The 21749-nt window shown below is 36.0% G+C and overlaps 1 protein-coding gene across 1 annotated transcript in view; it reads right to left on the reverse strand.

The window, feature by feature from the left end:
* The window catches only part of ACTR5 (actin related protein 5), a 29605-nt gene extending 9425 nt beyond the window's left edge, over positions 1–20180 (reverse strand). Inside the window, exons 1-6 of the mRNA XM_031954023.1 lie at positions 19234–20180; positions 14220–14449; positions 8660–8829; positions 4885–5102; positions 3157–3339; positions 255–371 (exon numbers count right to left, since the gene is read on the reverse strand). Coding sequence (XP_031809883.1) covers positions 255–371; positions 3157–3339; positions 4885–5102; positions 8660–8829; positions 14220–14449; positions 19234–19743 — 1428 coding nt within the window. The 5' untranslated portion in view covers positions 19744–20180. The remainder of the gene's footprint in view (positions 1–254; positions 372–3156; positions 3340–4884; positions 5103–8659; positions 8830–14219; positions 14450–19233) is intronic.
* Between the last annotated feature and the right edge of the window lie 1569 nt (positions 20181–21749).

A 21749-nucleotide genomic window follows, 5' to 3' on the forward strand; every position in this document is an offset into this window, starting at 1 on the left:
AAATGGAGAGGCTAAATATTGCATTGCTGCCCACAAAACAAATAAAAGTGAGTCAGAGAAAGTTCTCCATGTAAGGATCTCCACCTATAAAGGATTTATGGGAAGGCAGACATGAAGAATAACACAGGATGAGAGTGTACAGATGTAATCTTTACTATTAGAAAGTACTACTTTGTATATGTTGATGCAATTAGAGATTCATTAAAGTATTGAAAACATATCTCATAAAATGACAATGGTTAGTAGAGTCAAACCTGTACAGTAGTAACTGGCTTTTCTACTTCAGGTGTTTCCTCAGAAAAAAGAGGTTCAAATTCATTCATGCTTTCAACATCTTCTAGAGTTTGTTCAAGCTGCTCCAAGTCAGGTGTCTAAAATGAAAGAGATTCTGTAACTTCTGTGAACAACAAAGGTGTCAACTATAATTCTGGATGCACTTTTCACAGTAAGAAATTTAATCCAATCTGAAGGTTTAAAAACTTACATAAAAAATGTGGAAAAACTGCCCAGGCTTATAAAACGATCACACAGTAATGGCTATCATAACAAAGGAATTTCAAGACTAAGAAATATGTCATTAAATTGCCTTGGCTTTGATCTCAGTTTACCTTCTTCATCATTTATATAAATCCTATTCAAAATATTGCTTAAGATCCAACAAATCCCTTTACTTTAAAAAAGACTTCTGTGATCACATTAACATTTCAGGAAATATTTTGTGTAAAGGAACCAGTCTGACATTAAAATAATATTGTCTACCAAACAGAAAATTTGTTGCTATTACACCAGGTAAATAAAGCGTGGCAGCTAAATGATTTTTTTTAACCTAAAAAGACAAGTTGAAAAGTTAGTTTTTGTTAATGCATGATATCTTTTACTGAATTATACCAGTAGCTCAAAAAAAAAAAAAAAATCCAGTAATGAAATAATTTCAGGGATAATACTTTAGAATGTAGTACTTTCTCTTCTCCTTTAGGGAAAAAAAAAAAAAAATCAGAACTCCTATTATGAGTAAAGCCCCAATACTAGGCACTGTACAGAGTTAGGTTAAAAAGAAACCCTACTTCTACTAGGAACAAAAATTGTGTGAGAAAAAGCAAGCAGGTAAGAAAGCATAATATATATCAATTAGTGGCCAAATCTAGGTGTTTACAGAAATCAATGAAGCCCACAGTTCTTCCATGTTATGAAGAATTAAGACTACTGAACAGTATGCTTATGACAGTTTCCTAAACTAATAAAGGTGAAATCTGTTCATGTTATGATATCAATAAAGTTCAGAAAGATATCTGGAAAAACATAATATGATTACACTTAATATTACAAACTAGGTGGCACTTTTTATAGAAGTAAAAACTGAAAGAAAGTGATTATCCATCAATTAGGGACTGACTGAACAAATTATACGATTGTAATAGAATTTTATTGCATCACAGAAAATGATAAAAATGAAGAATTCAGAGTAACTCTAAAATTTATGTGAACTGATGAAAAGTAAAGTAAACAGAAGCATGAGAATAATTTACACAATGACCACAATGCTGGGAAACCCCTAATTTTGATTTGTCACCAATTATAACTTACAAGGACTGATTAAACAAATGGTAATGGACTACAGATGTATGACAAGTTTTAAGGCACACAACTTATTAATTTGTTATACGGGAGAAATCCATTGAGGACAGCTGAAGGGTCAACAGGGGACCCCTCCCCTCCAAAATAGAAAAGAATGTACAATCTTTTCAAAAAAGAAAATGTAAATCTTTTAAAACGAATCTGTTTATAGTTCATACATTAAAAATAATGAAGTTAAAAGGGGATAAAGATGGGTGGAAAGTACTTGAAATTAGGGAGAAGATAGAGAAGCTGATAAGAGAATATTAGGTAACAGGAAATTTTCAGAAGAAAAAAATCAAAGTTATCAATAGTTCTGTAAAAAAAAATGCCCCAAGTCACTACTGATTAGAGAAATACAAATTAAAAGCTGAATACAGATTAAAACATAATGTTTCCCTTTATTTTTCTTGCTTTTTATTTTTGCCACATAGCTAATATGGAAATGCTTTGCATGATTTCATATCTATAACTGACATCACTGCCTGTCTTCTCAATGGATGCAGGAGGAACAGAAAGGAGAGCATTTAGAATGCAATTTTTTTAAATGTTAAAAATAAATAATAATTTTTAAAAATACATAACAAAACAAGATGAACAGAGGCAGAAACAGGACCAATATTTTTAGTGGGCTATCTTATAAATCACGTAGAAAGAAATAGAGAAAGAGTATGAGAATCAAATCACAAGTCAGGTACAAATACATAACAAAATGGGGGTAAGCAGAAGGTCAAGTATTAATTGGCTATGCTTCAATATTTCTTATTGTTTAGTCATTTTTCAGTTATGTTCAACTCTTCCTAACCCCATTTGAAGTGTTCTTGGTAAAGATATTGCAGTAGTTTGCCATTTTCTTTTCCAATTCATTTTACATATCAGGAAATTTAGGTAAAAAGGATTAAGTGATTTGCCCAAGGTCATAGAGCTAATTTTTGAAGTTGGATTTGAGCTCAGTGTTCCTGACCCAGGACTAGTGCAGTGCACCACCTAACTGCCCTTCAATATTTCAAACAATTGCAATTTTAAATAGTCTAGAATGACTTTGTGCCTGAGTGGATGAATGAGTTGTTTGGACAAAAAAAATGCCAAGTACTTTACCTACTGATATAGGGTGAAATAAGAAAAGGAAGAATATTAGTTAATATCAATGTAGTGGCTATAGATTATATGTTAGGGTGAGCATATTATTCTTCCATTTCATATAACTTCTTTCCTCCCTGATGTCCTGATCCTATGTATTAAGGAGAGTCCAAGTAACCAATTTTGTCATTATTTGGTTCCAATGATTATATACATTCTATTAGGAATCAACCCATCATCATCTTCCTGCTCTGTCACTGGAGACAATAGCAATCATATGCAAAGGGACAAAGACAGGGCTGCTTTGCCAAAATGGGATTAAACAGAAAAAAAATAAAGCTAGTCTCCCCTCTAAGAAGATGTTAACTTATTCCTATTATTGGGCACCCTTTGACTAGAGAAAGGGTTCAAAAGCAAACTCATTATCTACTTTCCTTGTCCTCTCAGGGGCCCTTCCATTACCTCTGGTTTGGTATCTACAACATCCACTTCAATATTGACTTCTGCCTGGAGAATTTTCTGCTTAGTCTGTTCCACTGACACACTCAATTTTTGTATATAAGATTGTAGCTCTTCTGGAGAGTCCATGTTCAGTTCTACCAGGGCTTTGTGAAACTGATCCATCTGACCATCTTCTAGAAGTTCCTATGAGATTATTTAGAATTTCAATTAATAAATATTGATAATGTATACACTCAGGCAAAAAAAAAAAAAAAAAAAAGACAACAAGCTTTTAAAAATTCTATGAGTTAGGCAAACAATTAAAAAAACCAAAAACAAATGGAAAGGACATCTAGCCCTTTATTTCAAAACACTGAATCTATATTATCCAAGGCACATGTATAAATTCATTCTCAGAGTTAAGAACATGTTATCACCTTAAATAACCACACATAGCATGCACTTCAATACTTCAAGCATCTGTTATTTCACTGGTTTGGATACACTCTCCACTGATATAATCCAAAATCCCTTTGTGCATTATTAGATGGTAGAACAAGTTGTTTGGCCAAAAAATTCATCACCTGCTGATCAACCTTCTGGTAATAAGTTCTTGAACAGACTTAACCTCAGATGGCAAACACATAGTGCAATCTGCTGCTGGGCATGATATATAGAACCTGAATATCAGCAAAATTATTTTGTTTGTGATTCAGGTTAATTGTTGATAATGTTATAATGGGGGTGTTGACCTAGTTCACACTGGGGCTGATACACAATGCCAAAAGTTCTTCAAATAAATTAATATAAACTACAATAAAATGCTATAGTAAAAAAGAATTTGGTCTATTTTTATAGATTCAACCTTAAAGAAATATACATTAAAAAATTTCCATTAATCTACGTAAGTCTCCCTTAATTTTCAATCCCTAGTTCATTATTGAAAATAAATTTCATGCTCTACTTTTAAAAAGAAGATCCACCTACAACTCACCCATGACTTAAAAAATCTCTACTTTTAACCATGTTCTCCTGAATATGTCTTGTATTTTATTCTGAAAATTAAATGTTGGAATATAAGTTTTGTTGGTCTAGGTTGGGAAGTTTGACAGAAGAAGCTCTAGCCTTATTCTGGTATGTTAGAATCCTTACAAGGTGTTAAGTCACTAGAATTGGTAGAAACAATGCTTATGTTTACACCTTTGAGAGTTCACACATTAGCTCACACATTAGTTCACAAGTTGGGAGATTTCAGGATTCAGTATGAGATTCACAAGTTTACACCTCCCACAATCCCATTCTCTCAGAGGAGGAGTCAACCTTTTGAGTTTACACCTCTAAAAGAGCATAAAAGGACCTGAGCTCAGTCAGAAGTCAGTTGAAGAGATTGAAAGCCAGAAGTCAGTCAGTTGGGGAGATTGAAAAGCCAGAGACTGCAGTCGGATAGAACGAAGGCTTTGGAAGAGGAGAGGCTGAAGCTGAGGCAGAGGAAAAGACTAGCAACAGGAGCTCTTGGAACCAAGGAGGGAGATAGGCCTCTAAGAAAACTAACCGGGGTATTATGAAGGAGAGAATAAAGGATTTAAACTTTTAACACCTGGCTGCATTTGAGGTGATTATTACTTGGAACTGAAACTAAGGCTGCCTCCAGAAGCTCCCCCAGGAAACCTGCTCCCAGAGAACCATCATATTTAAGAAAAGAAGAGAACACCACACTGGTATACATGCTAAATATTAATGTGCCATTACTTGTACAAAGAGAAGTCTGTCCAGTCGTTCTTGGTCAAGTTGTAGTTTTTCTTCTCGTCGTCGAGCATTAAGTTCCTGAAGCCGCCGCAGCTGCTGCTGCCGTCTCTCTTGCTTCTCTTCAGATGTCAAAGTGCTACCAAGCAGCTTGCTGGAGAAGGGGAGCTGCATCTTATGAACATTATTTTCATAATATTCAGGAGATCTCCACTTCTGCAATTCTTTTTTTTTTTTAATTTTAGAAAATTATTAGAGAGAAACATTACTGTGAATGAACACTATATTAAATACAGCAGCACTTACTAGAACATTAGCTCAGGAGTCAGAAGAGATAAGTCCTGATCCCAGATATGTCACTAACTAGCTATGTGACTTTGGGTGAGTCACAATCTCTGAGGACCTGAGTTCCTTTAACTGCAAAATTAAATCAAATACCAACTGACCAACTTACCAACATGTAATAGAAATGAATAGAGCAAAAGGTTAATCAGGCAAGATTTCCCCACTCTAAACTATCCCCTGATCAGTAATCTTTCTATAGTGTTGGTCTCACCTTGGAATTCCTTTATTCAATATATTTACCTCCAGAAAATTTAAATTTTAAAGCCCTCCATAACCTGGCCCTTTTCTTCCTTTCCAGTTCTCTTGTGCCTTACTCTCCACCTATATACTACTCTGATTCTATGACTCCTCTTATCTCCTTGCTAATTCTCAAATAAGACATTCAATGTCCTAACTCAATTTATCTTCACTGGTTTTTTTCCCATGCCTAGAATGCTCCTACTCTTCCTTTCTGCTTTGCTTCCCTGATTTTCTTCAAGTATCAGCTAAAAATCTATTTTCTTCAAGAAGCTTTTCTCAGTCCTCCTGAATGTCTGAGATTATCTCCATTTTGTTCTGTACTGAATATATCACATTTGTACATAGTTGTGTGCATCAGCACCATCCCCCTGATTGTGAGCTCCTTGAGGTAAAGGACATTTTTGCATTCCAAGATCTTAGTACAATACTGGCAAATTATAGGTAATTTAAAAATGTTCGTTGACTAGAATTGGTCTCCTTCCTTCCTTCAGTCATTTATTCAACCTATTATGCTAGGCATTTGGAATACACAGAAAAAAAATAAAAACAGATCCCATCCTCAAAGAGCTTCTATTCCACTGGAGCATAAAAACAAATACACAGATAAGTATATACAAAATGAATATAAAGTAATATTGAGGAAAAGTACTATTAGAAGGGAGAGGTAAACTCTCAGGTATTATCTCTGAGTCGAGTCTGAAGGGAGTAAGAATTTTAAGAGAACAAGGCAAAGAATGTGTAATTCTAAGCATGGAGACAACCAGTTCAAAGGCAGAGATGGGAAATGAAGTGTCATGTCCAGTAATAAGCTTGGCTAGAATTTGGAGTTTGTGAAGTAATGTAATATTCAATAATTCTAGAAATGTATGCCAAATTATAAAGGATTTTAAGTGTCAGATGTGTTAATATTTCAATCTTAAGGAAAAAAAGGTGGCTACTTACAGCTTGAATAGGAGAGTGACAAGTTCTGGGACAAGATTTTTACTTGAAGAGAAAATAAAAGGGCTCAAAGAACATTTCTCCAGTTTCCAGATTATGAAAAGAAATGAAATATGCTTTAAATAAATGGAAGGGTTTAAATATAAAAACAAAAACCAAAGAAGAGTCTCATTCAGTGTCAATAGATTGAAAAGTAGAAGAGAGGATAAAGGACAGAAGAGGAAAAGAAAAAGGACCACTAAATATCTGGAGGAAAATAATTAAGACATGGAAAGAGCTATTGGTACTACCAAAGAGGAATTACTGTTCAACTTTCATCCTGACAATTATTACCTACTTCTGGTTAGTCATGATTCCATATATGATGATGCCAGAAGGAATTTAGAATGCATTGATGAGGATTATGAAGTCTGAAGCAAAAAGCAAAGAGTATACATAGTTTTCATTACTGCTACCAATTAAAGATAAGGGATTACATTTAGATCAGATGATAAAGAAAATTTTCTAAATAATTAAAACTATTCAAAAGGAGAATTTGCTTCCTTCAGAGGTAGCAAGTTCTCTCCTTCACTAGAAACCTTTAACTAAAGAATATGTGACTAGTCAAGAATTTCAAGGAAATTAATGAAAAATATTGCAAATGAGGGTGGCCTAGCTGTTCTAGATCTAAAACTATATTATTAAAAAAAATACATATGGTCACTAAAACCATTTGGTGAAGGCTAAGAAATAAAGTAGTTGATCAGTGAAAGAGGTTAGGTTCACAAGACACAATAGACTTTTTTCTTTCCTTTTTGATCTGACTTTTCTTGTGCAGCATGATAATTATGTAAATACAAATTAAATAATTGCACATGTTTAATATATATATTGGATTGAAACCAAAAGAGATTAAATGACTTTCCCAAGGTCACACAGGTAGTATCAAAAGTGGGAGATTCCTGTTAAATTAGGTGCTGGATTAGATGGCTTGTATAGTCACTCTTAATTTATGATTTTATTTAAACAGACTTAATAAAACTACAGAGATAAATCAATCATGTTTACTAGAGAGAGCTAGTAAACTATCTTTTATGTTGATGCTTGTACTACTTATGCAGAGAGCAAATTTTGCTCTCAATTAATCTCAACTGCTGATTTCTGAAAATAAACCCACATAGAGATGCTTCTGGCAATTGGAATGTTCTTTCCCTAAAGTTTTTAATAAAGGAAATATCCATTAGTGTTGGGTAATTTATATGCATAAAATATAGAAAATAACATCATTATAATTTTCTCTTTTAGTATTATTATTATTATTTTTGCTGAGGCAATTGAGGTTAAGTGACAAGTCTATGGTCACACAGCTAAGAAGTTTTAAGTGTCTGAGGCCAGATTTGAACTCGGGTCCTCCTGACTTCAGAGCTGGTGCTCTATCCACTGTGGCACCTAACTGCCCCTTCTCTTTTATTATTTTATCACATATTAAGATAAGTATAAAAAGAATTACATATTTTAGCACCTATACTTCACTAGTATTTAAGGTTTCTGTACCAAACAATAAAAAAATAAAAAGAAGCAAAAGAATACACCCAATGGCTATAATAAAAATAAGTTTTCATATAAATATTGTTTAAAATACTCTGTAATACTCTCTTTAGTCAAATAATAGTAAGAACTAATACTGATACTTACCACTTTAAAAGAAGTTACATATATTAGGATTACAATTCCAAAGTAGTCCCTAAATTTCCTTCAAAGGATTCATAAGAGAAGGCTTCTAACTAAGAGACCTGAAGCCAACTACAATTCCTAAAAGACCTAAGCAAGTTAAAAAATTACCTAAAAAAAGTAAAATGGCAAGGACACTTTTAACTGGGAAAAGACTACATTTACAGAAATAAGATACAGAGAAGGAACTATACCAATTGTTTAAGCAAATAATTAAATAATTAAAATGTTTAATCAAATAATTAATGGCCTTAGCTCCTAGAAATAAAGAATGCTTAAAAACAAACAAACAAACAAAAAAAAAAAAAAAACGGAGAGAAAGAAGGGGTACTTACATTCTTTTAAAATGTTACATTAAAAAACAGGAAATAAAACTTAGTGATCAGAATCTCTATTATGCTTTAGGATTCTGATTTTATTAATTTTTTTAAAGTAAGCACTCACACAAAATTGCCAGAATCCAGAATATACAGAATATGTAATATATAGAAAATAAGCAAGATAGAATAAATCATAAAATCTATAATGAAAAGGTTTACATCATTACCTTCCACATAATCTTCAGCTATGTAGCTATGTTCATGCAAGATTTCCTCCATCCGACTAAGAGTGATGGCTGCTAAATGTCCAGGATATTTCAGTTGGAGGAGACGCTGTAGGTATGCAGCTGCTTGACTTCCTCCAAGATTGATTCTTTTACAGTTTTTGGCATCCAACCTATGGTCCAATCCACAGAAATAACACTGAGCTGTTCAACAACAAGGAATAGAAAAAAAACAATGCATCTTTGGGCAGGGGTAAGCAATTTTAAGACAATAACCCTAAGGTATTATGGGGAACCTGTAAAGGTCTCAAAGGCTGTCTTAGATCAGCCTTCTACATAAAGTAAAAAAGAGTTATAGAATTTCCCTCAGAGATGTTTAACCAAACCTTTGGACAAACACAACCTATAACATATATGAATAAAATCAATTAAATTATTCTACTTTTTCTCCTGGGTTTTCAAATATTCCGAGATAACTCTACTGTCTGCTTTTTGGTCTTTTCTTTGTGATGTTAACTATTTCTATTTCAAGTACTTCATATAACATGATTTCCAGAACCCTCATCAAACTAGTTCTTCTTCTCTGGTTATGCCTAATTTAGCTATTTAATGTCTCTCTTAAAATATAGTACCCATAAATGAACACAACAATTCAGATATCGTAATCAACATACAGTAGAGTTTACCTATTTCTTCCTTTAATCTCTGCACTATTATTTCTATGACTGCTGCTTATATAGATGGCACTTTAAGATTTACAAAGCATTTTATAGACACAATGCATTTGATCCTCAAGTTTTTTCAATAGTATTTTATTTTCAAATATATGTAAAGATAGTTTTCAACATTCATTTTTGTAAAACTGTGATCTAAATGTTTTTTCCTCAATCATTTACCTCCCCCCCCCCCCAAGACAGTAAGCAATTTGATATAAGGTAAATATGTGCAATCTTCTTAAACATATTTTCATATTTGTTATGTTGTGCAATAAAAATCAGATCAAAAGGGGAAAAAAACCCATAAGAAAGAAACAAACAAAAAGGTGAAAATATTGTGTTTCAATCTACATTTAGTCTCCACAGTTCTCTCTCTGGATATGATTGGCATTTTCCATCCCAAGTCTATTGGAATTGCCTTGAATCACCAAATTGTTGAAAAGAGCAAAGTCCAATAAAGTTTGATCCTCACATTTTTGAGGTAAAGAAACTGAGGCATCTAGATATCAAGCATCCTTGTCCATAGTCACATGGCAAATACAGAGAGGTGGGGTTTCTCAAGGTTTCTCAAGACCAACACTCTTGCCACTATCTCACACTGTATCTTAATGAAAGAGGCTTAAAAGCTTTTGTTTAAGCAGCTATATGGTGCCATAGAGACATTGGAAGTTATCCAGCCTCAATTCTTTCCCCTTACACCTTTACAAAGAAAAGAACTGAATTAATTTACTTGATCCAAATTAAAAAAAAGTCACAAGTAGCAAATCTAAAATCTGAATCCAGCTGCTTTGATTCCAAGTTCAGTGCTCTTTCCTCTGGACTATGCTGCCCACCCATGAGCTCATTTTAAGTTTATAAGGCACTCAGATGATGAGATGCTACCAAACCAGATCTCCGATGTTTGGGTAAATAATTTTTAAAAAACCTACATGCAGGATTTTACAAATAAATGACTAAAAAATAACACATATTGCCATACCAAAAAGAGATTTTTAATTAGAATCTTTCAAGTAAAGAGAAGTTTAGACTAAATTTGTTAAAACCTTCCATTTCAGAAAAATTAAAAATAATAATAAAACTAAATACACTAAGATTTTTGAGTTTTCCAGAATTACTTTTCTCTAAAGCCTTTTTCGTACTTCAGAAAAAGCCCCCTGGAAAGACGAGTGATAGGTGAAGGATAAAAAGGCCTTTCTTAGGGAAATGGTTAAGGGCAGTTCCCAGCTCTGATCTGGTTCACATCTTTGCTGCCTCACTTGCCTAAGGACCCGCCCCACTCCAATGTGAAAGAAAGAGAGGAAGTTGTTGTGCTTTAGTTGTGTCCAGTTCTTTGTAACATTATTTGGGGCTTTCTTGGCAAAGAAACTAGAATGGTTTTGCCATTTCCTTTTCCAGATCATCTTACAGACAAGCAAGTGAGGCAACAGGGTTAAGTAATTTTCCCAGAGTCACACAGTAAATGTCTGGGGCCACATCTGAGCTGAGGAAGATGAGGCTTCCTGATTGTAGGCCCAGTACTCTATCCACAGCACCATCTAGCTGCCCTTTCTTGAAAGGAAGAGGTCCCTTTACCTATAAGAGTAAAGGGAGTAGTCTGAGAAGGAATGAGATACAGACTTAGTTACTCCAGAAATTCTAGTACAAACCCACATAGTATTTTATCATATCTTTTCCTTGTTCAAGATGCCTATAAATGTTACCTCCAACTGTTGGGTATGGGGGTGAGAGAAGGTGGGGAGATTAGAGATTCATTCTGAAGGGCACTGGGGACTATTCTAATAGGAATTCTCTCTAATTATAAATGGCTTGGATATAAATTAATGACAAATTAAATAAAATTGTTTCTGGGAGACTGACATGCTTAAACACATTATAGTATTAGTACTAATTATTTTCTACATTTAAAAAATTAGTATCTTACACAGCAGGTAGTAAAAAACAAATAATTACCCAGCATGTTGTACCCCTCCACTAGACTGTGTACTCCTTAAGGATATGGACTATTTTTGCCTTTCTTTGTATCTCTGAGGCTTAGCATAGTGCCTGGCACATAACAGGTACTTAATAAATGCTTGCTGACTTTATTTAAACTCTAATAGAAATAAGAGCTATTATTTCTAAGATATGGCAGTTTACTCAACACACAGTTATTGCAGATATGTGTAATCCTCATGAAACTGAAAGGCATCATATCCTAACCATTTCTATATATTCCCCCATTGTCTAGCATAAAGTTCAATACCAGGCATGTACTTAATATATAATTATTAGTTGAATGAATGAAAAAATGCTAATGAAATTTGACTGTAATATCATACTTTGCATTAGGCATCAGTATCTAATTCTTAATGTATAATATGAACATGTCAAGAATTAAAATACTCTTTTCTTTGCACTTCATATAGTGTGAGCTTTGATTGATGGTAAGTTTTGCTGAACTTTTCCCACCTTCTCTCTGTATTTTTTTAAATAATTGAAATGTCCTCTTATAAATTCTTTTGGTTTGAGATTCTGTATGTTGCAATTGCTGAGGGAATTAAGTGTATGTTATTTTTCAAAAATTTTTAGATTTTTTCTTCAAGAAATCTAAAAGGGATTTATTAATTTGTCTTCAATTTGTCTGCAAAAGAATTAACAGACGTCATCTGCTTTGGTAGGAAAAAAACTAATAAATATCTTATAAAGCCAAGAGAAAACAGCAGATTAATTAAAGCTTCTCTACTCTTTAAATAACCTAATCTGTGTTAACTAAAGAATACTGTAAACTCTATACAGTAAATTAAAAATCTAGTTCTAAAGCATGAAAATATAATCATCATAGCATCATCCAATTTTATCACTGGAAGACTCATATAGTCTGCAATGGGCTGAAGCTCGAGTTGATGCACTGAGGTCCCAAGCACGTGAGGCCAAATAGCAATTGGATGATACTCTATTAATATATGCTTGTAGAAAGAATAATCCCGCCCACTCTCTGTGCAAGTTTTGATGTGTTATATAAGAAATGATGTAGAGATGATTTTGGTGGGTGGAGAGTGAGAGGCAGGGAGCTTGTTTGTAGGGTTCGTGTTGCCACTGCTCTCACTTCCTATCACCATCCTCCCCTTCACCTCCACAAAGAATAAAAATCGAGGATTTTCCCTTAACCTGAATTCCTGACTCCGGCTGATTTTAAAATACGCGGTCATCATAAAAGTCCAACCCTCATTTTATAAACCAGGAAAATAAATGAGATCCAGAAACATTCAATAACTTAGATCGAGTAACAGCATTGGGATGAAAGCCTGTTGCCTGATCTAATACTTTTTTTTTCCTCCTTAAATATTTTATTCACGCATTTTCTTTAAAAATATCAGGTATGCATGGGTTCTGTCAATAAAAAGTTATTATAATTTAAAAAAAAAGAAAAGTTAAAAAATATATATATATCAGATACTATTAATGCATCATTGGAGGAGTTGTGAAATAATCCAACCATTCTGGAGAGCAATTTTGAACTACGCCTAAAAGACTACAAAAATGTGCACACCTTTTGATCAAGCAGTGTTTCTACTGGGTCTATATCCCAAAGAGATCCCAAAGGAGGGAAAGGGACCTGTATGTGCAAAAATGTTTTTAATAGCTCTTTTTGTAGCGACAACAAGTTGGAAATTGAGTGGATGCCCATCAGTTTGGGAATGGCTGAATAGTTTATGGCATAGGAATGCAATAGAATATTATTGTTCTATAATAAATGATCAGCAGGATGATTTCAGATAGGCCTGGAGAGGCACACATGAACTGATGCTGAGTGAAGTGAGCAGAACCAAGAGAATATTGTGCACAATAACAAGATTATATGATGACTGAACTGATGCTAACTGAAATGAGCAGAACCAGATCATTATATACTTCAACAACAATACTGTATGAGGATGTATTCTGATGGAAGTGGATTTCTTTGATAAAGAGAAGATCTAACTCAGTTTCAATTGATCAAGGATGGACAGAAGCAGCTACACCCAAAGAAAGAACACTGGGAAATGAATGTAAACTGTTTGCATTTTTGTTTTTCTTCTCAGGTTATTTTTACCTTCTGAATCCAATTCTCCCTGTGCAACAAGAGAACTGTTTGGTTCTGCACACATATATTGTATCTAGGAAATACTGTGACATATTTAACATGTATAGGACTGCTTGCCATCTGGGGGAGGGGGTGGAGGGAGGGAGGGGAAAAATCGGAACAGAAGTGAGTGCAAAGGATAATGTTGTAAAAAAATTACCCTGGCATGGGTTCTGTCAATAAAAAGTTATTAAAACAAACAAACAAAAAAAACAAAGGCATAACAAAACAAAACAACAACAAAAAAAGATTATATGATGATTAACTGTGAAGGACTTGACTTCTCACCAATAAAGTGATTCAAGGTAATTCCAATAGGCTTGTGATAGAGTGTGCCATCCATTCGTATCTAGAGAAAGAACTATGGAGACTGAATTGTTTTACTGTTTGTTTACTTGTTTTTCCCCTTGTATTTTTTTTTTTTTTGGCACAGCATGAAGAATATGGAAATATGTTTAGAAGAACTGCACATGTTTAACCTATATCAGATTGCTTGCTGTTTTGGGGAGGAAGGAGGGAAGAAGAAAGAGAGAAAAATTTGGGTCACAAGATTTTGCAAAGGTGAATATTGAGAGAGTTATCTTTGCATATATTTGGAAAAATAAAAAATTATTTTAAAATATCAGTCACAAATAAGTCTATGTAAACAAAACAAAACAACTTCTATATTTTTTCTGCTGTAGTACAATGCTTTCCTCTTTTCAGAATTTTTACAAGTTATTCAAATGTGATAAGTATAACTCACCTTCCTTTTAAGACTGGTAAAATATGAGTACACTGGTATCCAGAAGAAACAATTAGACCACTGGAAAGTGAGTTTTTTCTTTTATTGTGGTAGAAACTGTAGAGACTGTCAATTCCATAAGAAACTTTAGGAACTCCATAGCATTCAAAAAGGAGCTCTGACATCATCTGTCTTGAATATAGTGGATTACAAACAGCTTCTGTTAAAATTATTGGATGATCAACACAACCCTATGTGGAAATGAAAGTGATAACAACAACAAAAAAATTAAATAGTTTTTAAAAAGCAGAAATTAAATTTCTTAACTGTTATTTTATTTTTTTTACTTTTGTTTATATTAATTTAATATTTTTATTTTCCCCAGTTAATTTGCTTACATTTTTTAAAAAAGTTGGAGTTCTAGATTCTCTCCCTTATCCCTACCTCCAGCCCCCACTAAGAAAACACATGTGAAGTTATGTAAAACAGTTCTATAAAAGTCATTTTGTGAAAGAAAACATAGATTCCCTCCCTCAAAAAAACTCAAGAAAAATAAAGTAAAAGAGAGAGAGAAGAGAAAAAAGAGAACAGAGAGAGAAGAGGGGAGAGAGAATGCAGAGAAGAAAAGAGAAGAGGGAGAGACAGACAAGGACAGGGGGGGGGGGGGAAGAGAAAGAAAGGGAAAGAGGGAAAGAGGAAAGAGAGAGAGAAAGCTTCAATTTGTATTCAGAAATAATCAGTTCTTCCTCTGGGTATGGATAGGATTTTTCATCCTAAATCCTTTATAGTGGTTGTGGATCGAAGTATTGCTGAGAACAACAAAGGCATGCATAGATGATCATTCCAGAACATTGCTATTACTTTGTACACAGTACATTTCATTTCGCTTGAGTTCATGGAGGACTTCTCAGGTTTTTCTTAAGACCATCTTGCTCATCATTTCCTATAGAACAATAATATTCCATGATAATCACATATCACAATTTACTCAGCCATTCCCCCAAATGATTGGCATCCCCTCAGTTTCCAATTTTTAGCCCGGAGAAAAGAGTTGCTATGAATATTTGTTGTACATGTAGGTCCTTTTCCTTTAAAAAGAAAAAAAAATTTCATTTGGGACACATGCCTAGTGGTGGTATTGTTAGCTTAAAGAATATGCATGATTTTATAGTCCTTTGGGTATAGTTCATATCTTTTGATCATCTGTCAATTGGAGCACAGATTTTATTATTTATAAATTTAACTCAGTTCCCTTTATGTTTAAAAAATGAGGCCTTATCAGAGAAACTTTCTTCAAAATTCTTTTCACAATTACCATTGCTAATTATTTCTCCCCATTTATTCTATTTTCTCTCACTTTTCACCCTCTCTAGTCAAAAGTATTTTGCTACTGACCACTTCCTCCCCCATGCCCATTCTTCTGTCAACTTCCCCTTTTCCTCTATTCCATTTCCCTCTTACTTTCCTGAAGGATAATACAGATTTCTATTCCCATATTGAATGCATATGTTATTTCCTTTTTGAGTCAATTCTAATGAGGGTAAGTTTCACTTACTCCCTCTCTTCCCCTTCAATATAAAAATTTTTCCTTTCCTCTTTTTATGGCAAGATAATTTTCACCATTCCACTTCTCCCTTTCCCTTTCTCCTAGTACATTCTTCTCTCACCCCATAATTTCTTTTTTTTTAGATGTTATCCCTTCATATTCAACTCACACATGTGCCTTCTCTCTATATAATCTCCTTCTAACTGCCATAATAACGATAAAGTTCTAATGAGTTACATATGGGAATGCAAACAGCTAAGTCATATTTAAGTCCCTTATTATATCACTTTCCTGATTACCTCTTTATGCTTTTAGTGAGCCCTGTACTTGAAAATCAAATTTTTCATTCAGTTCTGTCTTTTCATCACAAATGCTTTGAAATTCCTCTATTTCATTGAACTTTCCCTTGAAGGATTACACTCAGTTTTGCTGGGTGATTCTGGATTGTAGCTCCACTGCTCTCCAGAATATCATATTCCAAGCCCTCCAGTCTTTTAATGTAGAGGCTGCTAAATCTTATATGATCCTGACTGTGGCTCTACTATATTTGAATTGTTTCCTTCTGAATAGTTTGCAATATATTCTCCTTGACCTAGGACTTCTGGAATTTGGCTATAATATTTCTGGGAGTTTTGATTTTGAGATCTCCTTCAGGAGGTGATTGTTGGATTCTTTCAATTTTTATTTTACCTATTTTAACTAAAGTTCAAGAATATCAGGATAGCTTTCCTTGATAATTTCTTGAAAGGTGATGTCCAGGATCTTTTATTATGACTTTCAGGTAGACCAATAATTTTTCATTTATCTCTCCTGCATCTATTTTCTAAGTAAGGTGGTTTTTCCAATAAGATATTTCACATTTTTTCTTTCTTTCTTTTTGGTTTTGTTTTATTGTATCTTGATTTCTCATAAAGTCATTAGTTTTCATTTACTCAATTCTAATTTTTAAAGAATTATTAATCCCTGGGACACTAATGGTGAAGTTGGGAATCAATTCAACCCTTCTGGAGAGCAATTTCTAATTATGCCCAAAGGGCTGTAAAACTGTCCATACCCTTTGATCCAATTGAGTTTCTACTGGGCCTGTATCCCAAAGAGATCATAAAGGAGGGAAAGGGACCCACATGCACAAAAATGTTTATGGCTGCCCTTTTTGTAGTGGCAAGAAACTGGAAACTGAATGGATGTCCATCAGTTGGAGAATGGCTGAACAAGTTTTGGTATATGAATGTTATAGAATATTATTGCTGTAAAAAATGATCAGTAAGATGATTTCAGAGAAGCCTGGAGAGTTACATGAACTGATGCTAAGTGAAGTGAGCAGAACCAGGAGATCATTATACACAGCAACAGCAAGATTATACAATGATCAATTTTGATGGATGTGGCTCTTTTCAACAATGAGATGATTCAGGTTAGTTCCAATGGTCTTGCGATGAAGGGAACCATCTACACTCAGAGAGGACTGTGGGAACTGAGTATGGATCACAAAATGACATTTTCACTGTTTTGTTATTGTTTGCTTACATGTTTTTCTTTCTCATTTTTTTCCTTTTTGATCTATTTTGTCTTATGCAAATTGATAATTGTGGAAATACTTATATAAGAATTGCATATGTTAGGTGAGAGGATTAGAGGAAGGGAAAAAAATTTGAGAAAACAAAATTTTGCAAGGTAAATGTTGAAAATCATCCATGCATGTTTTGACATCCCTTCATTGTCTAATTTCTTCTACTTATATTATTGTTAGAATAATCTTTCTCTTAATCATTCCACTCTTCTAGCCCCAAAATTTTCAGTGGCTGCCTCTGTTAGTAAAGTTTGAACTGATATTTCAGTTCCTCCATAACCTGGCTGTGAATGGAATAAATGAATTAATGAAAAAACATTAAGTACTTTATGCAAATAACTAGCAAGACCATCTCTATCCTCAAAAAGTATGACACAAGAATCATATCAAGACAGTGAAGACAAAAAGAGTAAAAGGAAAATAATAAATCTGCTATCTCTTTTGAATTTTAATTTGCCAACACTTGACACAGCAATTTGTACATTAGCACTTAAATGCTTTTTTTCATTAATCCATTCTTCTTGCTGTAATCCTGCCTAAGAAAACTATTCCATCAAATTTCATTTCCTCATCCTCATACCTCTCCTATGGATGGCATATCCATCCTCTATTTCTGTGAATTCTTTGTTCAGTCATTTAAATGGCCCAGACTCTCTGTGACCCCTTTTAGGCTTTTCTTGGCAAAAATAAGGGAATGGTTTGCTATTTGTTTCTCCATATTATTTAGAGATGAGGAAACCAAAGCAAAAAGGAGTAAGTGACTTGCCCAGAGTCATGCAACTTTCAGGCCAGAGTTGAACTCAGAAAGATGAGTCTTCCTGACTCCAGGCTCTCTGCTCTACTCATGCTGTCCCTTAGCAGAATTCCTACCCATTCTTTAAAATCACCTCAAATGCCATTTTTCCTCTATAAAGTTTTCGAATGCCTATCATGCCCTTCTTAGCATAGTGCTTCACACAAACTAGATGCTTAGTGAATAGATATTTGCAGAACTGCATGGAGAAGACAAGGAAACCGCTGAAAAGTTTCCTTTATTTTATATAAGTATTCCTTATTATATATAATTTATGGGTTTGGCAATTGTTAATGCTGTAAAGTTACCCATGTATATATCCTGTAAATAAAGGGCTATTAAATAAAAAAAAAAAAAAAAAGAGAAAAAAAAAAAAGGATAAAGAAATAGAGATACAAGAGGAAGAATGTATTCAAGAAATCCGTAAAAAGAAAGAGGGAGTGAAAGAGGCCAGCTGGGTAAGGAAAGGAATGAGGATTAGGAAAGAGAAGGAGGGGCTGGGCTGACCGGATAAGGGAGAGTGAACAAGTGGGGCATGAAGGGGGTGGGGAAAGAGGATTCATCTGCAAGGGGCCAAAGGGCAGGGAGGGAGAACCCGGAGGGTGAATGAGAGGGGTACAAGGGGCAGTTTTGGAGGCATAAAAGTAGGGAAGAACCAGGGCAAAGTGGGGCGTAAACGGGAGGAGAGGAAACTACGGAGAGAGAGGGGGGTGTGTGAGAAGGGCATCAATAACGTCGGAGAAGGAGCAGGGAATGAGGGGGGGTCGGATGGGGATGAGGAAAAGGGAATAATAGGGTGTGAGGGGAAAGGGGGGTTATTGGGGTTTGAAGGGGGGAGAATGGTGGGGTATAAAAAAGCGAGGAGTCAGAGCTAAAGTGGAAGGCATCGGAGGGAAGCAAAAAGAAAGCGGGGAGGGGGCGGAGCAAAACGACTGTAGGAGGGCAGAGCGGACAGAGAACCTGTAAGGAGCCCGAGGGTAGCGAGCAGAGGGGAGGGAGGGAGGAGCCCGGGGGGAGGGAGGGAGGGAGGGAGGAGCCCGGGGGGAGGGAGGGAGGGAGGAGCCCGGGGGGCGCGAGCCGGGGAGAAGTCAGCGCGTTCCACCCCCGGACCGTAGGGCCCCCTCACCTGAGAGGCGACGCCGAGGCGCTGGAAGCTGTAGTCGAGCAGCAGCTCCTGTAACTCCAGGTTGACCGGCACATTACGGTCGAAGGGCGAGCGCAGCAACCAGCGCAGCGGCTCCAGGCTGCCCAGGTCGTTGCCCACCTGCGCGCCGCCGCCGCGCGCGGCCCCGCGGCTGCGCGCGCACACGGAGCGGAACAGCAGGCGCGGATCGGGCTCAGCGCCCGGGCAGGCCCAACCCACGCGCGCTTGGAACGAGCCGTTGTCTATCACAAGCGGCACCGGGTGCGGTACTCGCACGGCCGGGGGAGGCTCCAGGACCGGGTCCGGTACTGCGCGAGCGTCCCGGAAAGCGTAGACGTTAGAGGCCGCCGCCATCTTGGGATGATTCGACGGCGTCTGGGGCCGTCGCGTTTCCCTTCCCCTAGCGCCGGGGCCACCTCCACCCCAGCGCAGACGTTCCGGTCTCCGGGTGTTTGTAGTAGTACTGCGGCTGCGTGCTCCGGGACCCGCCATTGGAGGAAGAACACCGCGCGTCTTTTCGCAAGCTCCACTAGGGGGCGAGAGACGCTTCACCCCCTAGCGTGCTCTGCATTACCCTTCCTGCTGCGCGCTCCGATGCCCTTCCATCCAGTGCCCTCCTGGCTGTTCCGTGAGCGGGGCGCCCCCCCCTCGGCTCCAGGCGTTTTCTCTAGCTGTTCCTCTTACCTGGAGCGCTCCCCATCCTGTGGTCCAGTTACTCACTCTGCTTTCCACTAAGTCCCAACTAAAAAGCGCCCTGTAGAGGAAGCCTTTCCCAGGCTCTCAGTTCCAGCGCCTGCCCTTAGAGCTGTGCCCGGCACCTAGGGAGTCCTTAGTAACTGCTTATTGGGGCTAATTTTTAAAAATCGGTCAGTGCCCCTGATCCTTATGTACCAGATTCAAGCAGGATTCCCCACGGGCTTTTTGGGAAGGAAAACACGTTTTAGGGTCGAATTGATGGACTTTTTGCCCACTTTTCTGACCCGAACTCCACCACCACCATTAACTCGAATTTATATATAAATATATAATTAATGTGTAATATATAATAAATATATATTAATGCGCTTTAAGAATTAGGAAGTGAATTAGAAAGTACTTTTCATATCTTTATTTCATTTGACCGAGGCATGAGTCAACCTATCAACTATACATATTTAGCTGCTGTGGTCAAAACATCTTGTTAAAAGAGCTGAATTTTTCATATTTAGCCTCAGATGCTTTAATTTTGAGCAAGACACCCTGATTCAGGTTCTGTTATTTACTGATTCTTTACTTCAGTCAAACCACTTTCCCTCTCTGCACCTCAGTTGTCCCTAAAATGAGAGGGAGTAATTTTATCCAAGATCAGATAGCAAGTATTAGAATTCGAAGCTCTTGCCCCATGCACCATTATGTTTATGGAAGAAGAAGATTTTAACAAATAAGAGTGTCCGTTAATGGATGGCTTCCTTCAAAAAAGGATTTTTTTTTTAATCTGAACGTGTTTTCAGGTAGGGTTAAACCAGGTGACTTCCCAAGGTTTACTTTTGAAAGGATCAAACACCATTCAGAAATGTATCCTGTTCTGGTTTTTAGCAGATAGCTCTATCATATGTTAAAAGCTAATCTCCCATCAATACTATAGTTACTTTGTGACAGTTTTGCATTTGTCATCAAGAAATCATATAGTTTATAACTGGTAGACATAGCTGAAATTTTGGGGAAATTGAGGTTGTCACCTGCCACCTTCCATTTAGTTCACTGAACTGTATCACTCCATCAGCATGTCATTTTATCACTATTTATTTTGCTTGCAAGTGAATTGCATTGAATTGAATCCATACAGTTTTGTTCCTCCAAAGTTGCTTGTCTTTCATCTCTGTAAACTTCTTTTGAGTAGGGATTTCTTTTTCTTTTTTTTTTTAATAGATGACCAAACCATTATTTTGCTGTACAAAAAGAATCAGACTCTGAAATACTGTACAATTAGCTTGTGAAGGAAATCCAAAATGCAGGTGGGCATAAATATAGGGATTGGGAATTCAATGTAATGGTTTTTAGTCATCTCCCAGAGTTCTTTTGCTGGGCGTAGCTGGTTCAGTTCATTACTGCTCCATTAGAAATGATTTGGTTGATCTCATTGCTGAGGATGGCCTGGTCCATCAGAACTGGTCATCATATAGTATTGTTGTTGAAGTATATAATGATCTCCTGGTCCTGCTCGTTTCATTCAGCATCAGTTCGTGTAAGTCTTGAGTAGGGATTTCATTTAGTGTTTGTATCCTCAGCCCTTAATAATGCTTGATATAGAACAAGAGCTTAATTGATTATAATCATGTTATTATGAATTTTAAAGAGATTATTTGATCTATTTCTTTTTTAAAAATATGATTTGCATGTTGCAATCATGAATTCCATCTCATTACCCCACAGTGACACCTATGAGATCTATTTACTTCATATTTAAAAATTCAATACAAAGTAAATAGGTTTCCAGATTACTTTAGCCGGAACTGAAA

The sequence above is a fragment of the Sarcophilus harrisii genome, chromosome 2 (genome assembly GCF_902635505.1).
Source record: "Sarcophilus harrisii chromosome 2, mSarHar1.11, whole genome shotgun sequence".
Lineage (NCBI taxonomy): Eukaryota > Metazoa > Chordata > Mammalia > Dasyuromorphia > Dasyuridae > Sarcophilus > Sarcophilus harrisii.